This window comes from Rhineura floridana, chromosome 19, assembly GCF_030035675.1.
Source record: "Rhineura floridana isolate rRhiFlo1 chromosome 19, rRhiFlo1.hap2, whole genome shotgun sequence".
NCBI classification, from domain to species: Eukaryota; Metazoa; Chordata; class Lepidosauria; order Squamata; family Rhineuridae; genus Rhineura; species Rhineura floridana.
Window position 1 is genome coordinate 27382166 of NC_084498.1, and position 24738 is coordinate 27406903.

Sequence of the window (24738 nt, forward strand, 5' to 3'; positions counted from 1 at the left end):
ATGGGCAACTGTGTGAAGTCTCCACTGAGAAACCTCTCAAAAAAGGTACGTTCCCCCCCACCCCGGCGTTGGCGCCTCGACGTGCATCCCGCGGGTCCCCATGCTGCCAGCCTTTTCGGGACAGGGATGTCGCAGTCAGGGAGGGCAGTCAGGGTGGGAAGAAAGTGCAGCTGTGTCTGAAAAAGTCCCGGGGACATCCTCCCCACCCCACCCCGCTCGTAAGGCTCGATGCACGGTCAGAGATGCAGCAGAGGCTGAGCGCGGTCACTTGTGGGCGTTTGTGTGCATGAAGGCATGCCTCTGTCCCTGTGCAATTGTGTGTGTCCAACACGGAGGTATGTGCAGTTCTGTGCACATGTCTGCAAAACGGGGGGGCATGATCCACGAGGCGTGAGCTCCATTTAAATGATCAGGAGATGCGCCCCTTGGTAGAGGTGCTGTTAGTTTCTGTGAAGCTTGTGCAGGAGAACTTCTCAATGGATCATGCCGCCTGTTTGGTTATGAGCATGTTCATGGTTCTGTTCAGAAATGTCCACGGTTTGTACAAAAGTACCGACCAAAGCATCTTAGGCGCACGTGTGGCTTTGTGCAAGGATGCACATAATGCAGCAAACATATTAGCACACATTCTCCAGCAAGTACACAACTCAATGTCTCTAGCTTGTGGTGTGTGGTGTGTTCCTCACAACCAGCTGAGCTCGCTTGTGCTGTCTGAGCCATAAGCGTGCATCCTGGCTAGATTGTCACACACACCCCGTGTTGTTGTGCAAGGGTCTGCAATCTGTCATCCCTGTGGAAATGTCACAAATGCTTTAGGGTATTCTAGCGGCCACACACAGCCCTCTGGGGACAGTTGAAGGAGCGGTTTCCTTCCCACATGGCCCAGGGCTCTTCCAAGACTTTGTCTTAGGCTGGGCGGTGTGTGTGTTTGTAGCCGCTGTTTCTGTTTCTTTCACCCCACTTTCCTCGTAGATGTAGGTCTGCATCCATGGCAGTCATGTGCCAGGCCTCACTCACCCTTAAAAAATCCCCCTCCAGCCCTAAACAACAATAGCCTTTAAAGCCTGAAAGGGACTTGGATCTTGCATCCCTGAGGGTGCATCTCATTCCATGTGTCCCCCCACATCCCTGTGCCTCATGGGGGAAGAGGCTTCCCTCCATCTCCTATCTTTTTTGCAGGTGAGATCTGGGCCTTTCCTGGGATAGCGCTCTCCCTTGGGCATTCTTTGCTGAGAGAAAGCCGTAAGAAATAAAAATGTTAATTTCAGCACCCTGTTAATGCTTAAAAAAAAAAAAAACCCGAAAGCTTTTTTGAGTAGTTAATATTAACTAGTTATTCCTGCTGCTGCTGCTGTGCTGTGTGTTTATTCCCGGGCTGATGGTTTTGGCAGGTGTTTCACTCTATAGTGAGGTGTTTGGAAACTGAGCTGCATTATTGGGGGGTTTTTTTCACATTCTAATTGAACCTTCCTGTGATTTTTCTGCTGTACCTTTCGGCAGAGAATAGATCTGTTTTACAAATGAAAGTAGCAATGCACCAGAGCACCCACACAGCATGTGCAATTCCCCCCCACACACACACTTAGATACTTTGGCAAAGGGCAGCTTAGTGGCAATAATTAATTTCTCCCCCCCCCCGGCTGAACTGTGAATGGCATCTCCATCCTGTAAGGTGGGCACATGCCTGTCAGGGACAGCCAACATGCTGTGGGATCAGTGATGGTGCGTGAACAGCAAACGTCTGTTAATTATGGGATGGTACTGGTGAATGACATTGACAACTGGTGCAATCGATTGTTGAAACTGAAGGAAGATATAAAGGGGGAAATGAAGTGAACAGCACACCCTGTGTGCAGGTACAGATGTTTGTGCAGGTGCGAAATGATGAGTTTGTAGGATTGTGCAGGCATCTACAGGGATGAACATGTGCTCATCTGTCCCTCTGCGCGCATCAGTGTGCATACTGATCCAGATATGCACAGTGGTATAGCCACACATGTCAACAGATGTCCACATCTGTGCGCTGACATATATCTCCATGTGATGGCTGCCTCCTGTATAGACATGTGCTTGCAAATGGGCGCAGCCCCCTTCTCACATGTGTTTAACCTTTCCCCAAATATACGTGTGCATGGTCTGTAAATGTATATGTTTCAGATCCCCTGTGTGTAAGTGGTTTATGTGGCCAGTGGGCTCTTCTATGTTAAAGTTTAACCTAGTTAACACCTGTTTAATCTTGAGAAGAGAAGACTGAGGGGAGATAGGATAGCTCTTTTTAAGTACTGGAAAGGTTGCCACGCAGAGGAGGGCCAGGATCTCTTCTCGATAATTCCAGAGTGTAGGACATGGAATAATGGGCTCAAGTTGCAGAAAGCCAGAAAGCTGGCTGAACATCAGGAAAAACTTCCTAACTGTTAGAGCAGTACGACTATGGAACCAATGACCTAGGGAGGTGGTGGGCTCTCCAACAATGGAGGCATTCAAGAGGCAGCTGGACAGCCACCTGTCGGGTATGCTTTAATTTGGATTCCTACACTGAGGAGGGAGTTGGACTGGATGGCCTTAGGAGCCCCTTCCAACTCTACTCGTCTACTATTCTATGATTCTATGAATAGTTTGAGGACGCAACAGCAGCGTTCTGGACAAAATGTGCTCCTGGGGACATTGAGTGAGAGGAAGACAAGCTAGTTAGTGATAGGCCAGGAAAGTTCAAATAAAAAATTGAGAGGAGCAGGGAGGGCCTTGGTGGATGACAAAGGGGGTGTTTGAGGGTGCCATGGTGCTCATGGACACCACATTGGGGACCATAGACTGTAATAGGTGATGACAGAAAGATCTGCACTGAATTCTACTGAGAATCTCCTGCCAGAGTTTCTAATCACTCTGCTTTGAGAGAGCAGAAGACTCCCAGAGCAGCTTACAAATCTCAGTGAGAAGTCAGTCCCTGCCCTCAAGCTTATAAGCCAAAAAGACACAAAAGGAAAGGGGGGTTGTGAGGGAGGAGGAAAAAAAGCAAACTCGAGAACTGTTTCTTAGGTACAGAATTCTGTAGTGACCAGTTGGAATGGAAAGATTTCAAGGAGAGGAGGAGCCAAAAGTTACTGGTCTTTCAGTAGAGCTGATGGAGAGGCCCCACAGCACCATCTCTCTCTCCCCCCTCCACCTCACCTCACTTCCTGCAGCCTGATAGAACGGCTGCTGTAGATAACAGCCGTCTGTGTTGATTCAGCCAGAAAGGCTCAAGCCAAACCCATCTGCAGCAGCCAGAGTTGTAGAATGCCCTGGGCGAGTCAACTCTGGTGTATTCAGTTGTAGGGCCACGTCACATACAATGTTTTTAGTGGTACACCTATGATATGTCAAGTGTGCACATGGGAATATGTGTGTCTCATCCAGGCACACTGCCCAGGAAGCCAGGGCTGGCTGTAACGCCATCACGTCTCTTCAGCAGCTAAACCAGGTTTGATCCTGCATCAGGTGTGAAGCGGGCGGCTCCTGTTTTTACCAACAGACACAGCCAAAAAGTGATCATTCCCTTGCATGTCCCCCATTGCCTCTCTGAGCCGCACTAGTCTCTTCCCAACAGCTGCTTTAGAAATGGCACCATTTGCAAGTTGACATCCCGGGGGTAGATGGTTTAAAACTGGTCACAATGGCCAGGGCTCCGCTGTGAACTTTGGTGAGATCAGCAGGTGGTTGTAGGGCTGGATCTAGTGAGGGGTGTTTACCCAGATGTATTGGCTGAGAGTAGATCTCAGCATTTCAAGTCGTGTGCCCCAAGGGTGGGTCCAAAACAGCCTAGCCTAGCCAAAAGAAGCTCTAGTGCAGCCTTTCCCAACCTGCTGTCCTCCAGATGTTTTGGGCTGCAGCTCCAGGTGTGCATGCCATCCTAAAAAATGGGAAAGCGTGAAAAAATATCCCACCTTCCAATGAGCAGAGGATTTGTTTTGACAGACTGTGTTGTGCTGTCTTGCACTTCCTTCAGGATCTCTGTGCTAACATCCAAATGTATTTAATCCATTAATTGGTTGTGGAACAGCTGAACAATCAAATGTAAGCAGCTGACTGACTTCCCATCGCTCAGATACACATTCTCACTGACAGTTTTCCGGATCTCTAAGATATGAGTTCTAAGGCTGGGGACAGATGAAATTCTCTTTTCGGAGATGAGAAGGCAGTGAAAGAAGATGTGTCCTCTCTACCATGTGCATACCCAGCTGGGCAGGCCCAAGACATATTGCTGTTTCCCCTCCACGTACCATTTGCTGTCTGATGCAGCTGCATCACTCCGCCTAAGGCAGAGCTGGCCCTGACACTCAGTTATCCCACCTCTGCCTCTAATGAATGAGGTCTGGCATTGTTTCGAAAGCCTGCTTGTGTTTGGCCAGAGACAACAGAGGCGCTCTCTCTCACACACTCTGGGTACAAAGCCAGTCATTCTCCCCTCTCTGAAAAACTTTGATCCGGCACATGGAGGATCTTCCCATCTGTTTTGTGCTGGAGGTTGTGGCCTTTGCAAGGACACTTTTTTTCTGAGGTGTTCTTTGTTGATGTTGAGTCTGGCCTCCATGCTGTTCTTGCGCCACAATGCCAGTAGCATTGTGCCTCGGCAGGTCGACTCCAGTCAAGGCTGTTTTATTTTTTTTTAAGTCAGCTTCCATCCAGCTGGATGAGTGTCATGCCACAAACGCGCATGGCCTGTAAACATAGTTGTGCATGCAAATCTGTGTCCATGTTCTCAGCCCTACTGAAAGGAGTGTGCAATGCTCTGCAGTGCTGCTCTTTGTAAGTTGTAAAGGAGACTTTCCAAAATGGCCCAAGGAACTCTGAGGAAACAAGCTCTCTCTCTGTCTCTCACGAAAACAATGATGGGATTGTTAATGTTTACTGCGAAAGATCCAAAGGTCCGTGTGAGGACTCCTAGCTTTTTATAGCTGCATGAGAATGTCAGGATGAAACGTTTCTGCCAGAGCCTGGGCGATGCATTGCTATATAAGGCCAGCTGCTGCTTCTCCAGTGGGGCCAGGAACTCTCAAAACCAGATGCCACTCTGGATCCCCAGAATGCTGGGATGTGCTTATTGCCAAACAAACAAGCAAACAAACAGCACCCCACATAAGGTGGAGCAGAGGAGGCCAGGGTGGCTGAGCAGAATCTGGGGTGGGGAGGGAGCCAAAGAGGCTGGTGTTATGGTTGACCAAACAACCAGTGGTCTATGGTGCCCTTTGCCACTGATCTGGTGATACTTGTTGTTTTGCTAAAGAGTAATAATGCTAAGCGTTGAAGCCCTGTTATCTGAACACTAGAACAAATGCACAGACAGTGGCTTCTGGAATTTCAGCAGGCATTGCCATTTCCTCCTTTACAACCTTAAGAACTAGAAACTTGCTTCTATAAATAAATAAATAAATAAATAACAACTGAGAGCCGCAGGATACTTAATTCTGTGGCCATTGCCAATTTTGCACCAATGTATTGTGATTACAGTATACACAGCACCCTGTATAAGCAGACCTAACCCTTAATCAAATGACCAAAGAGTGTCTAGTGAATGCATGGAGACAGGGATGGACTGATGGCCCCACTGGAAGCTCTATGCATTCACGGGCTCTTCTGCACAGACCTTCAGCCTGTCCCTACTGCCTCCTGCAAATAGCCAGCTGGTGATGGTGGCATGTGCCACTTCACAAGACCTTTTCCTAGAAGTTACTGAGGAGACAGCTTGGTAGCATCTACGTGGCCCCTGTAGCACCACATTTTGACCCAAGGCCTCTCTGGTATCTCCTGCTTGTTTTCAAGCTTATATTTATAGCCATAGGGACTAGGAACTTTGAAAATGTTTCCTTTCTTTTTATCAACCACCACAATTCTCAGGGAGTTCAGTTTGGTATCCAGTTCTGCCCTTCCAAAGGTGTGACGCTGGGAAGTCAGGCAACCCTGCATGTAGAAAGCAAGGCACAGTGGTACTTGTGGGAAGTACCAGGGTTACTAATGGGCAGCTGTTCCAAGCGTCTTGCCAGGATGAACATGTTGCCCAATTCATGTTCAGCAGGAGCCCTCAGAGCTCTCTCATCAGCCTCCTCCCAAACTCACAGAGCTATGCCTGTGCCTTGCGCCTGGACCTGAATTCCCCCCATTGTTTTGAAGCAGGCAGTAGAGCAGATCAGAGAAGCTCTTTCTTCCACCCTGGCGTCACTGGAGGGACGTGTGCAGTGCCGAGAGGGCTGTGATGTCATTTCAAAAGGGGGAAATCCTCCGGATGGGGTCAACTGCCATCCCTTCCTGAAAGCGAACTTAGTCCTGGCTGCTCAGAGCTGTACAAACGTAAAGGGGTGGGGTGTAGTGAAAGATGGAAAGGGGCCTGTTTGGGGGTGAAGACAGACATAACATATGAAGCAAGACATACATGGTTTATACACATCTTTGCTGTCCTGAAAACATGATGAAGCAACCTCTGCACGGCAGGTGCGGGGGGAGATTCTGCAATGGGGGGAGAGGGGAGCAGGAGCCAAGTGTGCTGAGCACCTACTGGCTAGTGCCCATAATGTCAGCAGGATATTTCCCCACAATCCCTGCTGTAGCGTTTCAATAGGTTTACAGTTTTCAATAGTTTTCCAGTGTTCATTTGAGTTTTGAGATGATGTGGTGAAGGTGGGGGCATCGAAACATTCATGTGCCTCTTAAAACATTTTTCCAATGCTTTAAAAGTACAAGGGAAGCTCAAGGAAATGATCCACAGTTTCTACTTGCAAGGAAACTGTTGAAGTCAGGTTCATATTGCAGGGTGAGTGCCCACTGCAAGCCGCCCTTAAGGTGGTTATGTCTGTCTTCCCCTTAAATCTAGCACAACCTTCACCAGCCTGGTGCCCTCCAAGTATTTTGGTGCCTATCAGCCCCAGTCAGCAGGGCTGATGGGAGCATGGCCGTGCTGGCTGGAGCTGATGGGAGTTGGTAGTCCAAAGCACCTTGAGGGGATCAGGTTGGCAAAGGCTGGCCTGGCCTCTCTGCTCACTGAAAGCATCAGAGCAGATCTGGGAGAAGCAGAGAGGTAACTTCCTCTGTTGTGTCCTTTGCTTGCTGCTGGTTTGGCTGAGAAGATCCACCATGAGGACAAGACGTGCTATAAGGCTGTCCAGACGAGCGAGGAGGGGTCATCAGCCGGCGAGTACCAGGGCCCGCTCATGGTGCTTGCCCAGAACTGCGCTATGATGCACGACCTTCTGGGGCCGGCGTGCATCTTCCTGAGGAAGGGATTCGCAGAAAACAGGCAGCCAGTACGTAAGTTGCACCCTAGCTGGGCGAGGCGCGCTGCAGAGCCCAGAGGGTGTGGAATGAGTCATGTGCCGCGTGGATCCAAAGCAAATGCTTGTCACCCACCTGGGTCCCCCCCCATTCCCTCCTTCCCAGCCAAGATTGAGATCATCCCAGCCACACACACACCTGAAAGTTCACATGTGTACACACTTATGAGGACACCAAGGTGCTAGAGACCTCACAGGAAGTCAGTTCCAAGCAGAGGCAGCCCTACCAGGGGGCACAAAGTGAAGGCACTGACTCCAGTGGGTGGATTTGGGGTGCTAAATAATGGGGGCCAGGCAAGAGATGCAGTTCTCCTGCGCATGCGTCTTTGAAATGAACGGGAGCTGAGCAAACCCACAGCTGTACAGACTTTCTGGACATCACTGTTCCCTTGCCATCTTCAATGGCAAGGCTGGGGGGGGGATGCAGGAGAAATGTTTGGCACAGCAGTACCTGATGCCGAAATGCCAACAAGCACTCCTCCTCCAAGCCCTGCCGGCAGAAACTACCACGATAATAAAGGAAATGACACCCAAAACCAGCTGCTTGCAGCAGCCACCTCACTCTGCCCAATGGGAGGGCTGGCCCTACAAAGTAGCATCCAGAGCCCGCCACTTCACTTTCCCTCTTTGAAGTCAGGATTCTGTCCTGAGATATCCTCACTGACGGAATCACTGACAGAGAGAGATCCAGGCAAATTGCCACTACTAACCTTGTATGGTCATTGATCACAAATGGGAAAGAATCCTTCCCCACTGCTTTAGTCTTTGGCAGCCCAGAAAGGCTTTCCTGTACCCCTGATCAGCTTGAAGAAGAAATGGCATAATGATGATTTTGGAATTTCTGGCTCCATCCAGCTCAGAGATGTTCCTCTGGCAAGGTGAGAGGAATCTCTGCTTTGGCTAAAGATGGGGGAGAAATTCAATTCATTTCTCATTTAAGGGCGAATCTGCTTAATTTGCACTTTCCGAAACAATATACAAACCAAAAGGCAGCCCTCCTTCAAAGTTTGCACTTCTCTGATTTTTGCAGTGTAGCTCTCCATCCAAGGAATTGTGTATAAAACTGTTTACACTAAAGTGTGAATAAAAATGCATATGTCATAATGTTCATAATATATTTGGGGAAATCGCTTTGCAAAAATGTGTGTATTAAGCACAATTGCCTACAAAAATGCATGTACTGTGAGAAATCCACACTAAAGTGCTGATGAATTTTCAAGAGGACTTAAAGGAAAACACCTCAAACTGATGTGGAAATGTGAAGAACCAAACTTAAGACTGGAAAAGTGGGGAACGGAGAGGGGCCGTAGTTGACAGAGCTGCTCGTCCCGCCTCTGACCCAACCCTCCTGCACAGACACGACCCAAGAGGCTTCCCTCTTGGAAGGAGGCACTGAGCAGCTGCAGTTGTTGAGCAAGCACATCAGCCAGCGGGGAATGAACTTCATGGGCTTCAACCCCAGGGAACAGTGGATGCCCTTTGGGGGGGACCTGCAGCGGGCCTAGAGCAGCTTGATAAGGTGAGGAGGTTGAGGAGACCAGCCGAGAACTTCTGCCACCTTCCACTGTCATGGATTTCATGGCATTTTAAGAGGGCATTTTATAGGTGTGCCCCCCCCTCCACAGCAGCCAGAAGTGCATTTCCATCCTGGGCTTTCCTTTCCCTGGCTGCATCCGCTGGAGTTTTCTCCCTCCTGTGTTCCCCCAACCCATTGAACACAAAATGTCAGGCGTCTTGCAAGTACTTCCTAACTGGGCTGAACCGTCGTCTTGTGTTACTTTTGTCTGCGGACGCTCCTGATGCTCTTCAGAGCTGCCTTCTGCCCTGACCGTCTGAAGAATGGATGGGGATGGGGCCCAGTGGTTAGAGCACCTGCTTTGCATGCAGAAGGCCCCAGATTCAGCCCCCGGCAGCTTCTCCAGGTAGGGCTGGAAGAGACTCCTGCCTGAAACCCCAGAGAGCTGCTGCCAGTCAGTGTAAATGATACTGAGCAAGACTGACCCAACGGTCTGACAAGGTAGTACAAGGCAGCTTCCTAAGAAGAAGCCTATGGCTTCCAGAGCCCCAGTGCTTTCCCAGTGGTCAGGCTTTTGGAAAGCTCCAGTCCACCTTGGGGCCTCGACTGGCACAATGGGACGTGGCCACTGGTTTTGCCAGTTGGTTTGCCAGCTGTAGGGAGGGCATTGCCAGCAGCTCACAGCTATTTTCCAGGAGGAGCTCCTCGTGGCCACCATCCTTGTTGCTCCAGTCTTGGGTTTTGGAGGGAGTATCCCCAAGGAACTCGGGGGATGTGTGAATCTGAGACACAGAGAGGCATGACTGGGGTGGGATGAGCTTCAAAAAGCTGTCAAAGGGAGGCTCACTGGCTGGGAAAGAGAATGTTACAGAGTTTCCATTGTTCCTGGTGCCTTTCTGCCTTGGGGAAGGTCTGTTGCTCAGTGACAGAGTGTCTGACTTGTAGGCAGAAGGTGACCAGTTCAATCCCTGGCAGCATCTCCACTCAAAATGCTTTCTGGAACCAGGACCAAAAAAACCCCTCTGGCTCTGCCTGGGACCCTGAAGAGCTGCCGTTGGTCAGGGCAGATCAGCCTTTGCCTACCTGGTGCCCTCCAGATGTGTTGGTCTACAACTCCCATCAGCCCTTGCCAGCATGGCTGTACTGGAGAAGAAATACACCTGTGCTGGCTAGGGATGATGGGAGTTGTAGTCCAACACATCTGGAGGCCACCAGGCAGGCAAAGACAATATTCTAGGCTTGACAGACCAAGGGGATGGCGTATTCCTCTGCACATGCCCAGAGGCTCCTACCCTTGCACAGATTCCTTCTGAAGGAGCTGGCTTTAATACCTGATGTTGTTTTCTTGCAGGACAGAGAGCTGCGGCCAGAAGAAATAGAAGGTAAGATTCTTTGTTCTTCTCTGCATCTTAGATGGCTTTAAAAGCAGATTAGATAATTTCATGGTGGGTAAGGCTAAGATTCTTTATTGTTCTCTACACCTTAGATGGCTTTAAAATCAGCTTAGATAGATCCATGATGGCTAAGACTATCAATAACTACTAGGCATGACAGCTGTATGAAATGTTCAGGATGAGTGTCAGCGTGCCTCTCAACACCAGTTGCAAGGGGACAAAAGTGGGAGAGGGGCTGTTGCCAGAGGCATCTAGATGCCTGCTGTGGGGAACCGAATGCTGGACCAGATGGACCTTTCGTCTGATTCAGCTGCAGGGCTCTGCTGAGGTTCTTACGCTGCCTTGATGACATGGCACTGCCTGCCTCCTTGAGTCTGTGACTGCAGGGAGCTGCCAGCAACCTTTGCTCTCTGGTTTTGTACCCAAACGTTAACTCCCAGATTACATTTCTTTTAAGTATCCGTGTGAAGGTGTGTGCTTTGATTTAAGCTCGGGTGGCCATGGGTCCTATGACACCACAGGTGGGGAATCCTTTTCATCCTGAGGGCCATATTCCCTTCTGGGGAGCCACATGCCTGTGGCGGGCAGAGCCACAAATGCAAATTGTTCCCTTTGTACAATAGGTTATTTCCAACCCACATCATAAGAACATAAGAACATAAGAAGAGCCTGCTGGATCAGGCCAGTGGCCCATCTAGTCCAGCATCCTGTTCTCACAGTGGCCAACCAGGTGCCTGGGGGAAGCCCGCAAGCAGGACCCGAGTGCAAGAACACTCTCACCTCCTGAGGCTTCCAGCAACTGGTTTTCAGAAGCATGCTGCCTCTGACTAGGGTGGCAGAGCACAGCCATCACAGCTAGTAGCCATTGATAGCCCTGTCCTCCATGAATTTGTCTAATCTTCTTTTAAAGCCATCCAAGCTGGTGGCCATTACTGCATCTTGTTGGTGCAAATTCCATAGTTTAACTACGCGCTGAGTAAAGAAGTACTTCCTTTTGTCTGTCCTGAATCTTCCAACATTCAGCTTCTTTGAATGTCCACGAGTTCTAGTATTATGAGAGAGGGAGAAGAACTTTTCTCTATCCACTTTCTCAATGCCATGCATAATTTTATACACTTCTATTATGTCTCCTCTGACCCGCCTTTTCTCTAAACTAAAAAGCCCCAAATGCTGCAACCTTTCCTCGTAAGGGAGTCGCTCTATCCCCTTGATCATTCTGGTTGCCCTCTTCTGAACCTTTTCCAACTCTATAATATCCTTTTTGAGATGAGGCGACCAGAACTGTACACAGTATTCCAAATGCGGCCGCACCATAGATTTATACAACGGCATTATGATATCGGCTGTTTTATTTTCAATACCTTTCCTAATTATCGCTAGCATGGAATTTGCCTTTTTCACAGCTGCCGCACACTGGGTCAACATTTTCATCGTGCTGTCCACTACAATCCCGAGGTCTCTCTCCTGGTCGGTCACCGCCAGTTCAGACCCCATGAGCGTATATGTGAAATTAAGATTTTTTGCTCCAATATGCATAATTTTACACTTGTTTATATTGAATTGCATTTGCCATTTTTCCGCCCATTCACTCAGTTTGGAGAGGTCTTTTTGGAGCTCTTCGCAATCCCTTTTTGTTTTAACAACCCTGAACAATTTAGTGTCATCAGCAAACTTGGCCACTTCACTGCTCACTCCTAATTCTAGATCATTAATGAACAAGTTGAAAAGTACAGGTCCCAATACCGATCCTTGAGGGACTCCACTTTCTACAGCTCTCCATTGGGAGAACTGTCCGTTTATTCCTACTCTCTGCTTTCTGCTTCTTAACCAATTCCTTATCCACAAGAGGACCTCTCCTCTTATTCCATGACTGCTAAGCTTCCTCAGAAGCCTTTGGTGAGGTACGCTTTTTGAAAGTCTAAGTACACTATGTCCACTGGATCACCTCTATCTATATGCTTGTTGACACTCTCAAAGAATTCTAATAGGTTACTGAGACAGGACTTTCCCTTGCAGAAGCCATGCTGGCTCTGCTTCAGCAAGGCTTGTTCTTCTATGTGCTTAGTTAATCTAGCTTTAATCATACTTTCTACCAGTTTTCCAGGGACAGAAGTTAAGCTAACTGGCCTGTAATTTCCGGGATCCCCTCTGGATCCCTTTTTGAAGATTGGCGTTACATTTGCCACTTTCCAGTCCTCAGGCACGGAGGAGGACCCAAGGGACAAGTTACATATTTTAGTTAGCAGATCAGCAATTTCACATTTGAGTTCTTTGAGAACTCTCGGGTGGATGCCATCCGGGCCCGGTGATTTGTCAGTTTTTATATTGTCCATTAAGCTTAGAACTTCCTCTCTCGTTACCACTATTTGTCTCAGTTCCTCAGAATCCCTTCCTGCAAATGTTAGTTCAGGTTCAGGGATCTGCCCTATATCTTCCACTGTGAAGACAGATGCAAAGAATTCATTTAGCTTCTCTGCAATCAACTTATCGTTCTTTAGTACACGTTTGACTCCCTTATCATCCAAGGGTCCAATCGTCTCCCTAGATGGTCTCCTGCTTTGAATGTATTTATAGAATTTTTTGTTGTTGGTTTTTATGTTCTTAGCAATAGTAATAATAATAATAATTTAATTTGTGGGTCGCCTATCTGGCCAATGGCCACTCTAGGCGACGTACAATTTAACAACAATACATTACATCATAATAAAATACATCATAAAATACAATATAACAATAAAACAATAAAACAGTTCCAGTACAGAGTAGTAGGCTATTGGTCGTAAAAATTTAACCCTCCCCGTAAGTCCCAAAGGCCTGTCTGAAGAGCCAGGTCTTCAAAGCTTGGCGGAATACATTCAGGGAAGGGGCATGTCGAAGGTCATACGGGAGGGAGTTCCAGAGAGTTCCAGAGAGTGGGGGCCGCCACTGAAAATGCCCTCTCTCTTGTCCCCGCCAACCTAGCTGTTTTAGTTGGCAGGATTGAGAGAAGGTCCTGTGTGGCTGATCTTGTTGGGCGGCATGGTTGGTGGCGCTGGAGGTGCTCCATCAGATAAACTGGGCCGAGACCGTATAGGGATTTGTGCTCCTCAAATTCTTTTTTAGCATCCCTTCTTGCCTTCTTGCATTTCTTTTGCCAGAGTTTGTGTTCTTTTTTTATTTTCTTCATTTGGACAAGACTTCCATTTTTTGAAGGAAGACTTTTTGCCTCTAAGAGCTTCCTTGACTTTGCTCGTTAACCATGCTGGCATCTTCTTGGCCCTGGCGGTACCTTTTCTGATCTGCGGTATGTACTCCAGTTGAGCTTCTAATATAGTGTTTTTAAACAACTTCCAAGCATTTTCGAGTGATGTGACCCTCTGGACTTTGTTTTTCAGCTTTCTTTTTACCAATCCCCTCATTTTTGTGAAGTTTCCTCTTTTGAAGTCAAATGTGACCGTGTTGGATTTTCTTGGCAATTGGCCAGTTACATGTATGTTTAATTTAATAGCACTGTGGTCACTGCTCCCAATCGGTTCAACAACACTTACATCTCGCACCAGGTCCCGGTCCCCACTGAGGATTAAGTCCAGGGTTGCCATCCCTCTGGTCGGTTCCATGACCAACTGGTCTAGGGAATAGTCATTTAGAATATCTAGAAACTTTGCTTCTTTGTCATGACTGGAACACATATGCAGCCAGTCTATGTCCGGGTAGTTGAAGTCACCCATTACTACCACATTTCCTAGTTTGGATGCTTCCTCAATTTCATATCTCATCTCAAGGTCTCCCTGAGCATTTTGATCAGGGGGACGATAGATCGTTCCCAGTATTAAGTCCCTCCTGGGGCATGGTATCACCACCCACAACGATTCTGTGGAGGAGTCTGCCTCTTTTGGGGTTTCGAGCTTGCTGGATTCAATGCCTTCTTTCACGTATAGAGCGACTCCGCCACCAATACGTCCTTCCCTGTCCTTCCGATATAGTTTATATCCAGGGATAACCGTATCCCACTGGTTTTCTCCATTCCACCAGGTCTCCGTTATGCTCACTATAACATCCCTCTTATCTATTCTCCATCCAGACAAACAAGTCAGGCAAAAACACTTAGGAGGATGCAAACTACAGTCATAGAGAAGTGTGCCTGGGGAGGAGAGGAGTCCCAAGGGCCAGATAGAGAGGCTTGGAGGGCCACATTTGCCCCCCAAACCTGAGGTCCCCCACCCCTGTACTATAAGAAGAACAGTCTTCTGCTTGAAGGCATCCTCTCTGTTTACAGGGCTGTTTAAACTGTCCAGTTTAAAGAATCACAAGAAGGGAGAACGGGAGGGTGGATGACTGATCTACAGACTTCTTGGAGTATCCGGAGAGCCCTGAGCATATATCCCCCTCGCTTGAAACCCCAAGGCCTAGAAGAAGCCAGTGGCTGTAGAGGAAGACACAAGCCCTTCGACTGCCAGATGCAGCATTCAGGGAGTAGGGCTTCTGGCCAATGAATACCTAGCCCAGGCTGTATAGATAGTCCTAGTTGCTCCAGGACACTGCTGAGACAACTTGTATGGCCTGCCTCAGCTGCAGGGTTGCTAACCATGGTCCTGAAATGCACACCTGTGTCCCTTTCAAAGGTGCTGATCCTGCCTCATCTTCCTGTCTGCCTATAACTACTGGCCTCCCTTACCTATACATCATGGTGGGCATCCCTGTAGATCAGGACACATGGTTGTGCTGGCTAGGGCTGATGGCAATTGTACTCCAAAACAATTGGAGGGCACCAAGTTGGGGAACCTTGTACTAGAAGAATATGTTGTCCCAGACTTTTCCCATACCCCTTTCTGCCTCCATGCCAGACTCTCAGCAGTCTGTATTGGCCTAAGGACCTTGTCTGGGTTGCAGATGTCCCACACAGCTTAGTCTCAGCTACAGGAGGGCCTAGACAACATGACATAAGATCGAGGCCTTCAGCAGAAAATCAACAGGACATATCCCTCCAACTCATTAACCTGAGGCACACTCCATGCACTGGGAAGGTCTCCTCTGCAAGCTTCATTGTAACAGGCAGGAGCTGTGCGAAAGAACTGCCTTTCATTTTGATGGGGTTTGTGCGAGAGAACTTCCCAGTGGATGGCTGTGCTGTGCCACCCTAGTCAGAGGCAGCATGCTTCTGAAAACCAGTTGCCGGAAGCCTCAGGAGGGGAGAGTGTTCTTGCACTCGGGTCCTGCTTGCGGGCTTCCCCCAGGCACCTGGTTGGCCACTGTGAGAACAGGATGCTGGACTAGATGGGCCACTGGCCTGATCCAGCAGGCTCTTCTTATGTTCTTATGTTCCTATGTTCTTACCCCAAAAGCCAGATAGCTGTCTCCTGCTCTTAATGGCTCCCAAATGTGCGTGACTTTTGGGAGACCCTTGGGGACTTTCACCAGGGAGGGCCCAAATTATGTGATGGTGGAGAAGTGAGGACACAGCTGGTGAGGGGTGGAAAGGAGTGAGGTAGGTGGACTGAGGCACTGCCCCAGAGTCTCTGGAACTATAAGGAGGAGGACTGGGGCTCAATTTACATAGGTCCAGACCCTGGAGAGGTTGGAGACGGTCTGTGGTGCCTCTGACCGGGCTTGACCCAGTGCTGAGAGAGAGTCAAGGGAACATTCCCAGCCCTACCTGGAGATGCCATCAGGGACTGAACCTGGGACCTTCTGCATGCAAGGCAGATGCTCTGCCACTGAGCTACGGCCCTTCCAAAGCGGGTTTGTTCCTGGCAACGTTTGTAGCAAGGAATGTGTTTCAACTCCTCCACTGGCAGCCCTGTCCTCTGACTGGATTTGCCTTCACAGAGCTGAGAGAGGCCTTCAAGGAGTTCGATAAGGACAGAGATGGCTACATCAACTGCCGAGACCTGGGCAACTGCATGCGCACCATGGGCTATATGCCGACCGAAATGGAATTGATTGAGCTCTCCCAGCAGATCAACATGAACCGTGAGTACCGGATACCTGACGAGGGCGCATCACTCAGTGGTGCTGGATTTTTGCAGCTCTCTAGGCAAATGTGTTCCTCCTTTCTCTTTGGTCAGCCTTTTTGTGCATGCCCAATCTGAGAGTGCGCATGCGCTTGGCCACTATGCTCCATGCCCTGGGAATTCAGTCCTGATCATCTCTGGGCAAAGGCAAAAACACATGCCCATAGATGAGTAGGATTGAATTAGCATAAGCTGTCCATGGGAGATAAAAACTATGTAAATAAATACATAGAATTATCTCAGAGAAGAAAACCCTAAAACAAGTAGTGTTGTATATTGCAGAAAAGAAAATGGAACAGAATGGGAAGAGCTCAGAATTTGTGGGATACATGTTGAGATGAACACCAACAACTTTATACATCCCTAATTGCAATGCACTCTGCATGGGGGGTGCCCTTGAAGATGGCTTGGAAACTTCAACTGATCCAAAATGCAGCTGCCAGATTACTGGCTCAGTTCCATTTAGAACTGTTACAGCCCCTGTTCTGAAACAGCTGCATTGGTTGCCAATTGATTTCCAGGCCCGGTTCAAGGTGCTCACATTAGTGTTTAAAGCCCTAATATCTGAAAGGCCGCCTCCTTCCCTACAAACCCTCTCGGGTGTTGAGATCAACAGAAGGGGCCTTCAGAAGTGTGTGGAATTACCAGTATGGAAAGGTTTTAAAAGCAGACATGGTCACAAACTCCTAGCGCTGGGGGAGGGGTGGGGAGGCTCAATGCAGGGAATCCAGTTAGAGCAACCCAGACAGATTACTGTTCAGCCTCTGGTTGAATTCCTCACCCACCCCACCAGCTAATTGGTTCCATTGACAAATGGCTTTCAACACCGTGGACAGCTCCTTGATGAAAATGCCTCATTCATGTGCCTTGAAAAATGAAATGGACTGCTTTCCAGTCGATCCCGACTTATGAGTGACCCTGTGAACAGGGTTTTCAGGGTAAGTGGTATTCAGAGGGGGTTTACCATTGCCTTCCTCTGAGTCTGAGAGGCAGTGACTAGCCCAAGGTCACCCAGTGAGCTTCATGGCTATGTGGGGATTCGAACCCTGGTCTCCCAGGTCATAGCCCAACACTCTAACCACTACCCTGGAGCGGATTCACTGCTCCATTGACATTGGAGCCACCAACCGCCATCAAGGAGATTCCATCAAGGAATCTTACCACCTTCAATCAGCATTGACCCTCCTATAAATTAAGCCTCTTCTTGTTGCAGTGATTGGGTTGTGCCCAACTAAGTCCTAATCTGAGTAGACCCATTGGAATGAGTGAACTTAAGTTAGCCATGCCCATTAAATACCTATATTGTTGTTGTTGTTGTTATTATTAATTGTGAACATGGCTTCCCCCCAAAAGGATCCTGGGAACTGCAGGTTACTCCTTACAGAGCTACGATCCCAGCCTGCACAGGAACATAGGAGGCTGCCTTATACTGAAATCAGTCCAGTACTGTATACACTGACTGGCAAGAGCTCCCCAGGGCTTGAGACAGGGGTCTCTCCCAGCTCTACTTGGAGATGCCTTTGGGGACTGACCTGGGAACGTCTACATGCAAGGCAGATGCTCAGCCACTGTGCCACGGTCCTTCCTCTGAATAAACTACAGTTCCCAGGATTCTTGGGGGAAGTCATGTGCTTTCAATGGGCTTTAAGTGTGCAGTACAGAGGCAGCCTCTATATCCTTCCAGTGGTCTTCCCATCACCCCTCCTGTGTTTTTAGTGGGTGGCCATGTGGATTTCGATGACTTTGTGGAACTGATGGGACCAAAGCTTCTGGCAGAGACAGCAGACATGATTGGGGTCAAGGAGCTACGAGATGCCTTCCGGGAGGTGAGAACCAGACTGCGCAACCCCCTTCCGTGTGCTCACTTCTCTAAAGAAGGGGTGGCTAAACTGTTTGGGCCTGCAGGTTGCATTCCCCTTCTGCATGCAAGGCAGATGCTCTGCCACTGAACTATGGCCCTTTGCTGTAATGAATCAGACCATTGGTTCATCCAATCCAGTATTGCCTACACTGACTGGCAGCAGCTCTCCAGGATTTCAGGCGGGGGCGCGTGCTGCCCCAGCCCTGCCTGGAGATGCCATTGTGGATTGAACCTGGGACTTTCTGCACAGGCCAGGCCATCCTGATGGGCCCCTGACCTCTGTTGCTTCCTTGTAGTTCGACACCAATGGAGATGGAGAAATCAGCACCAACGAACTACGAGAAGCTATGAAGAAGCTGCTTGGGCAGCAAGTGGGACACAGGGACATTGAGGACATCATTCGGGATGTAGACCTGAATGGGGATGGACAAGTGGATTTTGAAGGTGAGAGAGCTGTAGCTTGTTCGGGAAGCTTGGGAGATATGTGCCTACCTTGTCAGAGGGCTTTGCGTGCAGAAGGCTCCAGGTTCGGCCCCCGCTGCATCTCCAGGTAGGGCTTGCTCATGTCCACAAGCCAGGCCACTGCTAAAAGCACAGCTGCAGTGACCCGTTGAAAAGCTGGCAACCCCTGGACAGTAGCCAAGTTCCTGACAGGTAAACCTGGCTACTTAAGAGCTCACAAGAGAGCACGTCCTGCACAACGAAGGATGCCCAACGAAGGGCACGCTCAATAGAGAAGCCACGCTCTGGGTAACTGAGGCCAGGCTGTCTCGGCCCGTTGGGAATCGCAACTGTCACACCAGCCTAAGCTATTGAAAGGTGTTTCACAGAAGTGTATTGGCAAATTCAGAAGTGCAGTGTCCTTTCTTTTTTTTTTTTTTTTTCAATAATTTTTATTCAGATTTTCATAAAACATACAAGACAAAATCATAAAACATTCAAAGACAAAAAACAAAATCAAAAATAGTTAAACAAAAAGAAAAAAAGAAAAGAAGAAAAAAAAAAAATAATAAAAAATAAAGAGTAAAATATTGACTTCCCATTTGTCAAAGATCAAATCAGTTATAAATCTATAATATATAGCAATCCTGTCTCTTAAGTCATATTATAAAATCACTTTCCTCCAGTAGTTATCTTACTTAATCATCAAATCTCATAAACATTACTTTATTCTTTCCACAAAAAGTCAAAGAGAGGTTTCAATTCTTTAAGAAATATATCTATCAATTTTTTTTTTTCCAGATAAGCATATCGATTAATCCATCTCATTACTAATTATGATAATCTTATTGTCATAACCATAGTCAAAATAAACATTTCAATTAATCCATCACATCAGAATCTGTTAGGTTCAGTAATTTCAGTAGCCATTGTTCTATTATCTCTATTAGTTCCATTTTCCATCTTCCATCTTCAGTAGTCTTGTTAAGTCCAGTAATTTCAATATCCAATCTTCCATTATCAGTATTCCATAATAATCTTGCTGTCAAAGCCATAGTCATATAATAAGAGTCTGATGGGAATTACCTCTATCCCAAATATTTTCTTGCCATCCATTCTGAATAAGTTGCTGAAATACTGCTGTAAAATCATATCTCTGTTCTTTTTTTCAAAATACACTGGGTCATCTCTTAAAAGTTTTTCCATTGTCACATGGCTGCAGTTAATTCCGTAGATTTTCTCTATATTGGGCTCCATCACATCATTCCAGTCCAGAAGATAATCCATGCCATTGATAACTTTATCTCTAGAATCTTCATTAATTTCTTCAGAGATAACATTGAGTTCCAAACAATAGATTTTATTTCTAAAGTCCATAGACTCCAAATCTTGTTCCTGTTCCACGTTTGTTCCAATCTCCGGGATCTCCTCTCTCACAGGGACCCCTATTCCAGTCTCCAGGGTCTCCTCTCTCACAGGGACCCCTATTCCAATCTCCGGGGTCTCCTCTCTCACAGGGACCCCTTCCAGGGTCACCTCTCTCACAGGGACCCTTATATCTTTAATCTCCTGCTTCATTTTACTCAATTCAATTTTCGTTATCTCAATCTCATTCATTATTCTCTGAAACATAGTTATTTCCAGATTCTCAGCCACTTTCTTAATTGCCATTTTAAAAGAAAAATATAGGAAAACCACTTCTTATTTCAGCAACAATTGGGTTAATACTCCAAACTTGGTGACATCACAGTATAAACAGAGCAGACAGCCTTATCTCTCCAATAGTTAAGTAAACAAAATGCAGTTCCCAGGATCGAAGCAATTAATGGCAATCGTCAAGAAACAGATTCGTCAAAATAAAATAGACCAAAAAGAGAGTAGTCTCAAAACAGTATAATATTTTTCAAAATAAAAATCTGGAATAGAAATCCCTCTTCTGTGTGTATCTTTAGAATGCAAATCCAGGACAGCTTTTTGCAACAAAAACAGAGATAAGCTATTAATTAGTGCGTAGCAGAGAGAAGTTATGGCTCCCCAGTGAGATGTCAAAAACCGATCAATCTGGCAAATCTCTTTTAAACAGCAACAATTTAAGTCAAGTAAAAGAAAAATATAGAAAGAAGGGTGCTTGCCTGTTAGTGCGTTCTCTCTTAGAAGATAAGATGAACGTTCGCTTTAACAGATAGAGCTTGCTGTTGAAAATCCGTCCCACCTTCGTCGGCTGGACCTCGTCCCATAAATTAATGAGATCTGGTCGTCCCAACAAAAATAGGCTTTGAGGTTAATCTCTTCGTTTCTCCCTACCCGGGAGAAGTTTAATCAGTCAAAAAAAAAAGAAAAAACTGACTGATATATCTGAATAAGCTTCTTTTGAGGCAGGAGCCCGTCTCAAAAGCAGGCACAGGCTAAGTCACCCTTCCCGGAAGTCCAGAAGTGCAGTGTCCTTTCATGATAGTGATGCCATGCCCCCTCACAGCCAAGTCCCCCTTTCCCCTTTTCCTTGGCTCCCTTGCTGTCCTCCACTACAACAGACGTCCCTAGGAGCCAATCAGTGTGAATGGGAAGGCTGTGGGTTAGCTACTGAGAAGAGTCTTCTCAGTGGCTGACTCACCTCCTTTCACTCTGGTTGGCTCCAGTCAGCATGACAGGACAAGGACTCCTCTCTGTGGCTAACAGCTCCCCTTTCATGATTGGCTTGTACATAGAGACCTGGCTGAGACCCTGTTCCCCCAAAAAGTAAGGGGTCTACGACCATCCCCCTGTGACCCCAGACAGCTATACCCCTGGTGTTTCATGCCACAGAAACCACTCCAAAGATAAGTCTGGATCTAGCAATATTCTCCCCAACCCAAAATGCAGATCTGATCTGTAAGGATGAAAGCAACCCCCTCCAGAATAGGCTGGATCTACTCCTGGATTAGGCAAATCTTTATTTATTTGCCACTTTTGTTGTTGTTCTATGCCTTCAAGTCAATTATGAATCTTTTATATATATATATATATTCATAGGGTTTTCATGGTAAGAGGTATTCAGAGGTAGTTCACCATTGCCTTCCAATAAGCCTACGGCACCTGGTATTCCCAGGCGGTCTCCCATCCAAGTACTAACCAGGCCTGACCCTGCTTAGCTTCCGAGATCAGACGAGATCGGGCGTGTTCAGGGTAGTATGGCCACAATATATGCCACTTAATCATTAGTATTCCTAAGTGGTGTACATAAGAATGAATCATACAGGGAATAAAACGTACAGGCCATCATAAGCCCAAACACTAACCTTAAAATGCCTGCTGGAATAAGAAAGGCTTTGTCATGCGCCTGAAGTTCCTCAGCACCTCTGGTTTTTTCCTTCAGTTTATGGGCCCACATCCAGTCTGTTACTGACCTGAGACACTGAGTCACCTCATATTCTCAGCCTCTCTGAGAAACGGCTATCTGCAAGCAGGTAGAGATCAAAGGAAGATTCTTTTTTTTAAAATCGAAATAATATTTACTGCAGATGATGGATCACTTCACACTATTCCCGCAGAGCCATCAGATGGTCTCGGGCGTTATAGCAGCCTTCTCCTGAACTGATGCCCTCCATATGTTTCGGGCCACAACTCCCATCAGCCCCAGCGAGCACGGCCATATGATACCGGGGTTGGTGTGGGAGCACATGAGGGAGATGTAGTCCAAAACACCTGGGGAGCATCAGGTTGGAGGAGGCTGGCAAGGACAATGGTGGCTGGTGCCCACTGGGACTGGTAGGGCGGAAGGCAGAGAGCCCAACCATTGGTGGAGCTGGAGCCAATGGCAAGCTAGCTAATTCTAGTTCTGTCCCGCCTCCTCCGAAGGCAGCATTGAGACTAAGCAGAGAGAGGAAGCTGGCAGCTGGGGCCACCCCCAAGACTGATTGTAAGAAGGCAGGCAGGTGGAGACAGGCCAAGGGCAGACTGAGGTCAGTGGGGCAGTGCCCCCCTGTGCCCTAACGGTCCAGCCTCCGCTGGGTTTAGGTAATACTGAGCTAGACAGACCAATGTTCTGGCTCAGTACAAGGCTGTTTCCTCCGTGCTTTCTCTCCCTCTGGTCACATCCACAACATCCATTTAAGGCACATGGGTTCTCCCAAAGGATCCTGAGAACTGTGGTTTGTTAAGGGTGCTGGGGATTGCAGCTCTGTGAGAGGATTGCTACAGCTCCCGGGATTCTTTAACAGCCAAGACTGTTGTTAGTGGTATAAATGTGCTTATAATGGATGGTGTGGATGTGACCTCTCTCTCCCCCCCCCCTTTTCTGGTCTTCAGAGTTTGTCAGGATGATGTCCCGCTGAAGATGGTTCCTGGGCTGAAAACGAATCGGCAGCCGAGGGTAGATGAGGCCCCGGACGGAGCGTCTAGCCCCGATGTTCCTATGCAAAGGTTGACGTGCTGGCTGCGCTCGAGATGGTGTGAGACGCTGCCTGCCACTCCAGCCCAAAGTAGCCGCGATGCTCCTTCACCCTTCCACACTGTGAGAAAAAAAGGAAAAGAGATGATCTCCGGCAACTGGAAATGCTCCTGGGAGAAGCGGCAGTCCAGGACCAGCCACTGAGTGTTTGCAGCCGAAGGTGACAGGACTCCTTCCCTGCATCGACGCTTCTGGCAAGCGCTGCAGAGGGGGGGAGGAGAGAGAGAAGGAGGGGGTCTCTTGACTTGGCGGCTTCTGGCAAAAAGGCCACCTGGGGTTGGTGCCTGCTGCCATGGATGGTGCTCTGCGCCCCTTACGCTGAGTGGGCCCCTGCCTCCCCATGCGTCCTTCTGCATCGAAGTATTTATCCCTCCCCGGAATGTTCTTGTGTCTCCCTGAGGTTATGTTAATTACAGCAAATATACCTTTGAAATGAAAAACAGATTAATAAGAAGCTCAAGGCTGGAGCAGGCTTGACTCTTCTGTGCGTGAGGCGGCAGAGAGGCAACAGGGATGCCAGCGTTCAGGGCCGACCCGACCATTAGGCAACCGCTTCAGGCAGCAGGAGGAGGATGAGACGGCAGCCCCGCCCTTCCTCCTGATCCGTCTAGCCAGGACCAGCCACAGACCAGACGTCTGCTGAAGGGCAGAGCGGTGGGTGCCACACGGCCTGTCTTGGACCCCTCAAACGATCCCGTTGCCCTCAGGCGTAGAGGAGGGTGCCCCTTCACAGTAGGAGAGCAGTGGCTCAGTGGCAGAGCGCCTGCTTTGCTTGTAGAAGGCCCCTGGTTGAATTCCTGAAGGCATCTCCAAGTAAGGCTGGGACAAGAATCCTGGTCTGGAACTGCAGAGCCGCTGCCAGTCAGTGTTGGCAATACTGGGCTGGGTGGGCCAATGGTCAATAGTCTGTCAAGGGTGCTGGGAAACGTAGCGCCGGGAGGGATGAACTACAGTTCCTAGAATTCTTTAGGGGAAGCCATGTGTTGTAAATGTATACAGAGTATGGGGGGGAACAGCCCTCCTTGGGTGATTAGCATGGATCAGTTGGGGGGTTGTGTGTCCTGTTTGTGTGTGCATGTGCATGCGAGTGAGCAAGAAAGAGGGAGTGGCATGCAGCCCCCAGAGGGTTGGCAAGGGTGAATGCAGCCCTCAGGCCACAAAGGTTTTTTGGCCCGAACTCTTCTGTGGAGTTCAGTGGGGCTTACTCCCTCAATAGGCACTGGATCGTTGGCTTAACATCTCCTTCAGAAAGCATAATTCTGTTGAGTGCTCCCCATTTCCCCTGGCTGTGAGATACATGGCTTCTGCCCTTAGTGTCCTTGGAATGAGAGGAGGCTTGCGAGTGTCTGGGTAATATTTGCTTTATCTACAAGCACAGCACCAGTGGAGGCAAACAGCAGGCCCCCTACCCCACACCAGATCCACAGAGAGAGGCCTCCTGCACACGCAGCCCCAGGTGCCTTCAGCCCCCTCACAGCAGCACCAGGGGCGGCTGGTGGCTCTATGTCAGTGGGGCAGCAGAATCCCCTCCAGGTTTTAGTCCAAACATCCAGAGAGCTGTCCAAGGTGCGAAACGGCCCTCGGACAGAAAAAAGGTTCTCCACCCCTAACGTAAGAGTACCCAAGGCCAGGAGTCGGCTGAAGGCAGACCAGGATCAACTCACAGGTTTGACAAAGGTTTCTGACACCCAACTGTTTAAAAATGGCAACAACAACATTACTTTTTCCTTTTGTAAAAAAGTTTATCATAATTTTTGAACAATACCATTCAAGGAACATACATACAAGAAAAGGGAACAATCAAAGTAG

At 48.2% G+C, this 24738-nt stretch overlaps 1 protein-coding gene and 1 non-coding gene across 3 annotated transcripts; one reads left to right on the forward strand and one right to left on the reverse strand.

The window, feature by feature from the left end:
- Nucleotides 1-22865, forward strand: CABP1 (calcium binding protein 1). Of its 2 annotated transcripts, none has more exons than XM_061602708.1 (7): nt 1-45; nt 7095-7274; nt 10169-10199; nt 16017-16160; nt 17918-18027; nt 18359-18506; nt 22788-22865. In XM_061602708.1, the coding sequence occupies exons 1-7, from the start codon at nt 1-3 to the stop codon at nt 22811-22813; spliced, it is 684 nt and encodes a 227-aa protein (XP_061458692.1). In that variant the 3' UTR covers nt 22814-22865. The 2 variants fall into 2 exon arrangements, with proteins under 2 accessions (XP_061458692.1, XP_061458693.1); XM_061602709.1 differs by having other exon boundaries at nt 7098-7274.
- LOC133373599 (5S ribosomal RNA) lies at nt 21564-21682 on the reverse strand. Its single transcript, XR_009759713.1, has one exon. It is a non-coding gene; the product is annotated as a 5S ribosomal RNA (ribosomal RNA).
- Nucleotides 22866-24738: the final 1873 nt, after the last annotated feature.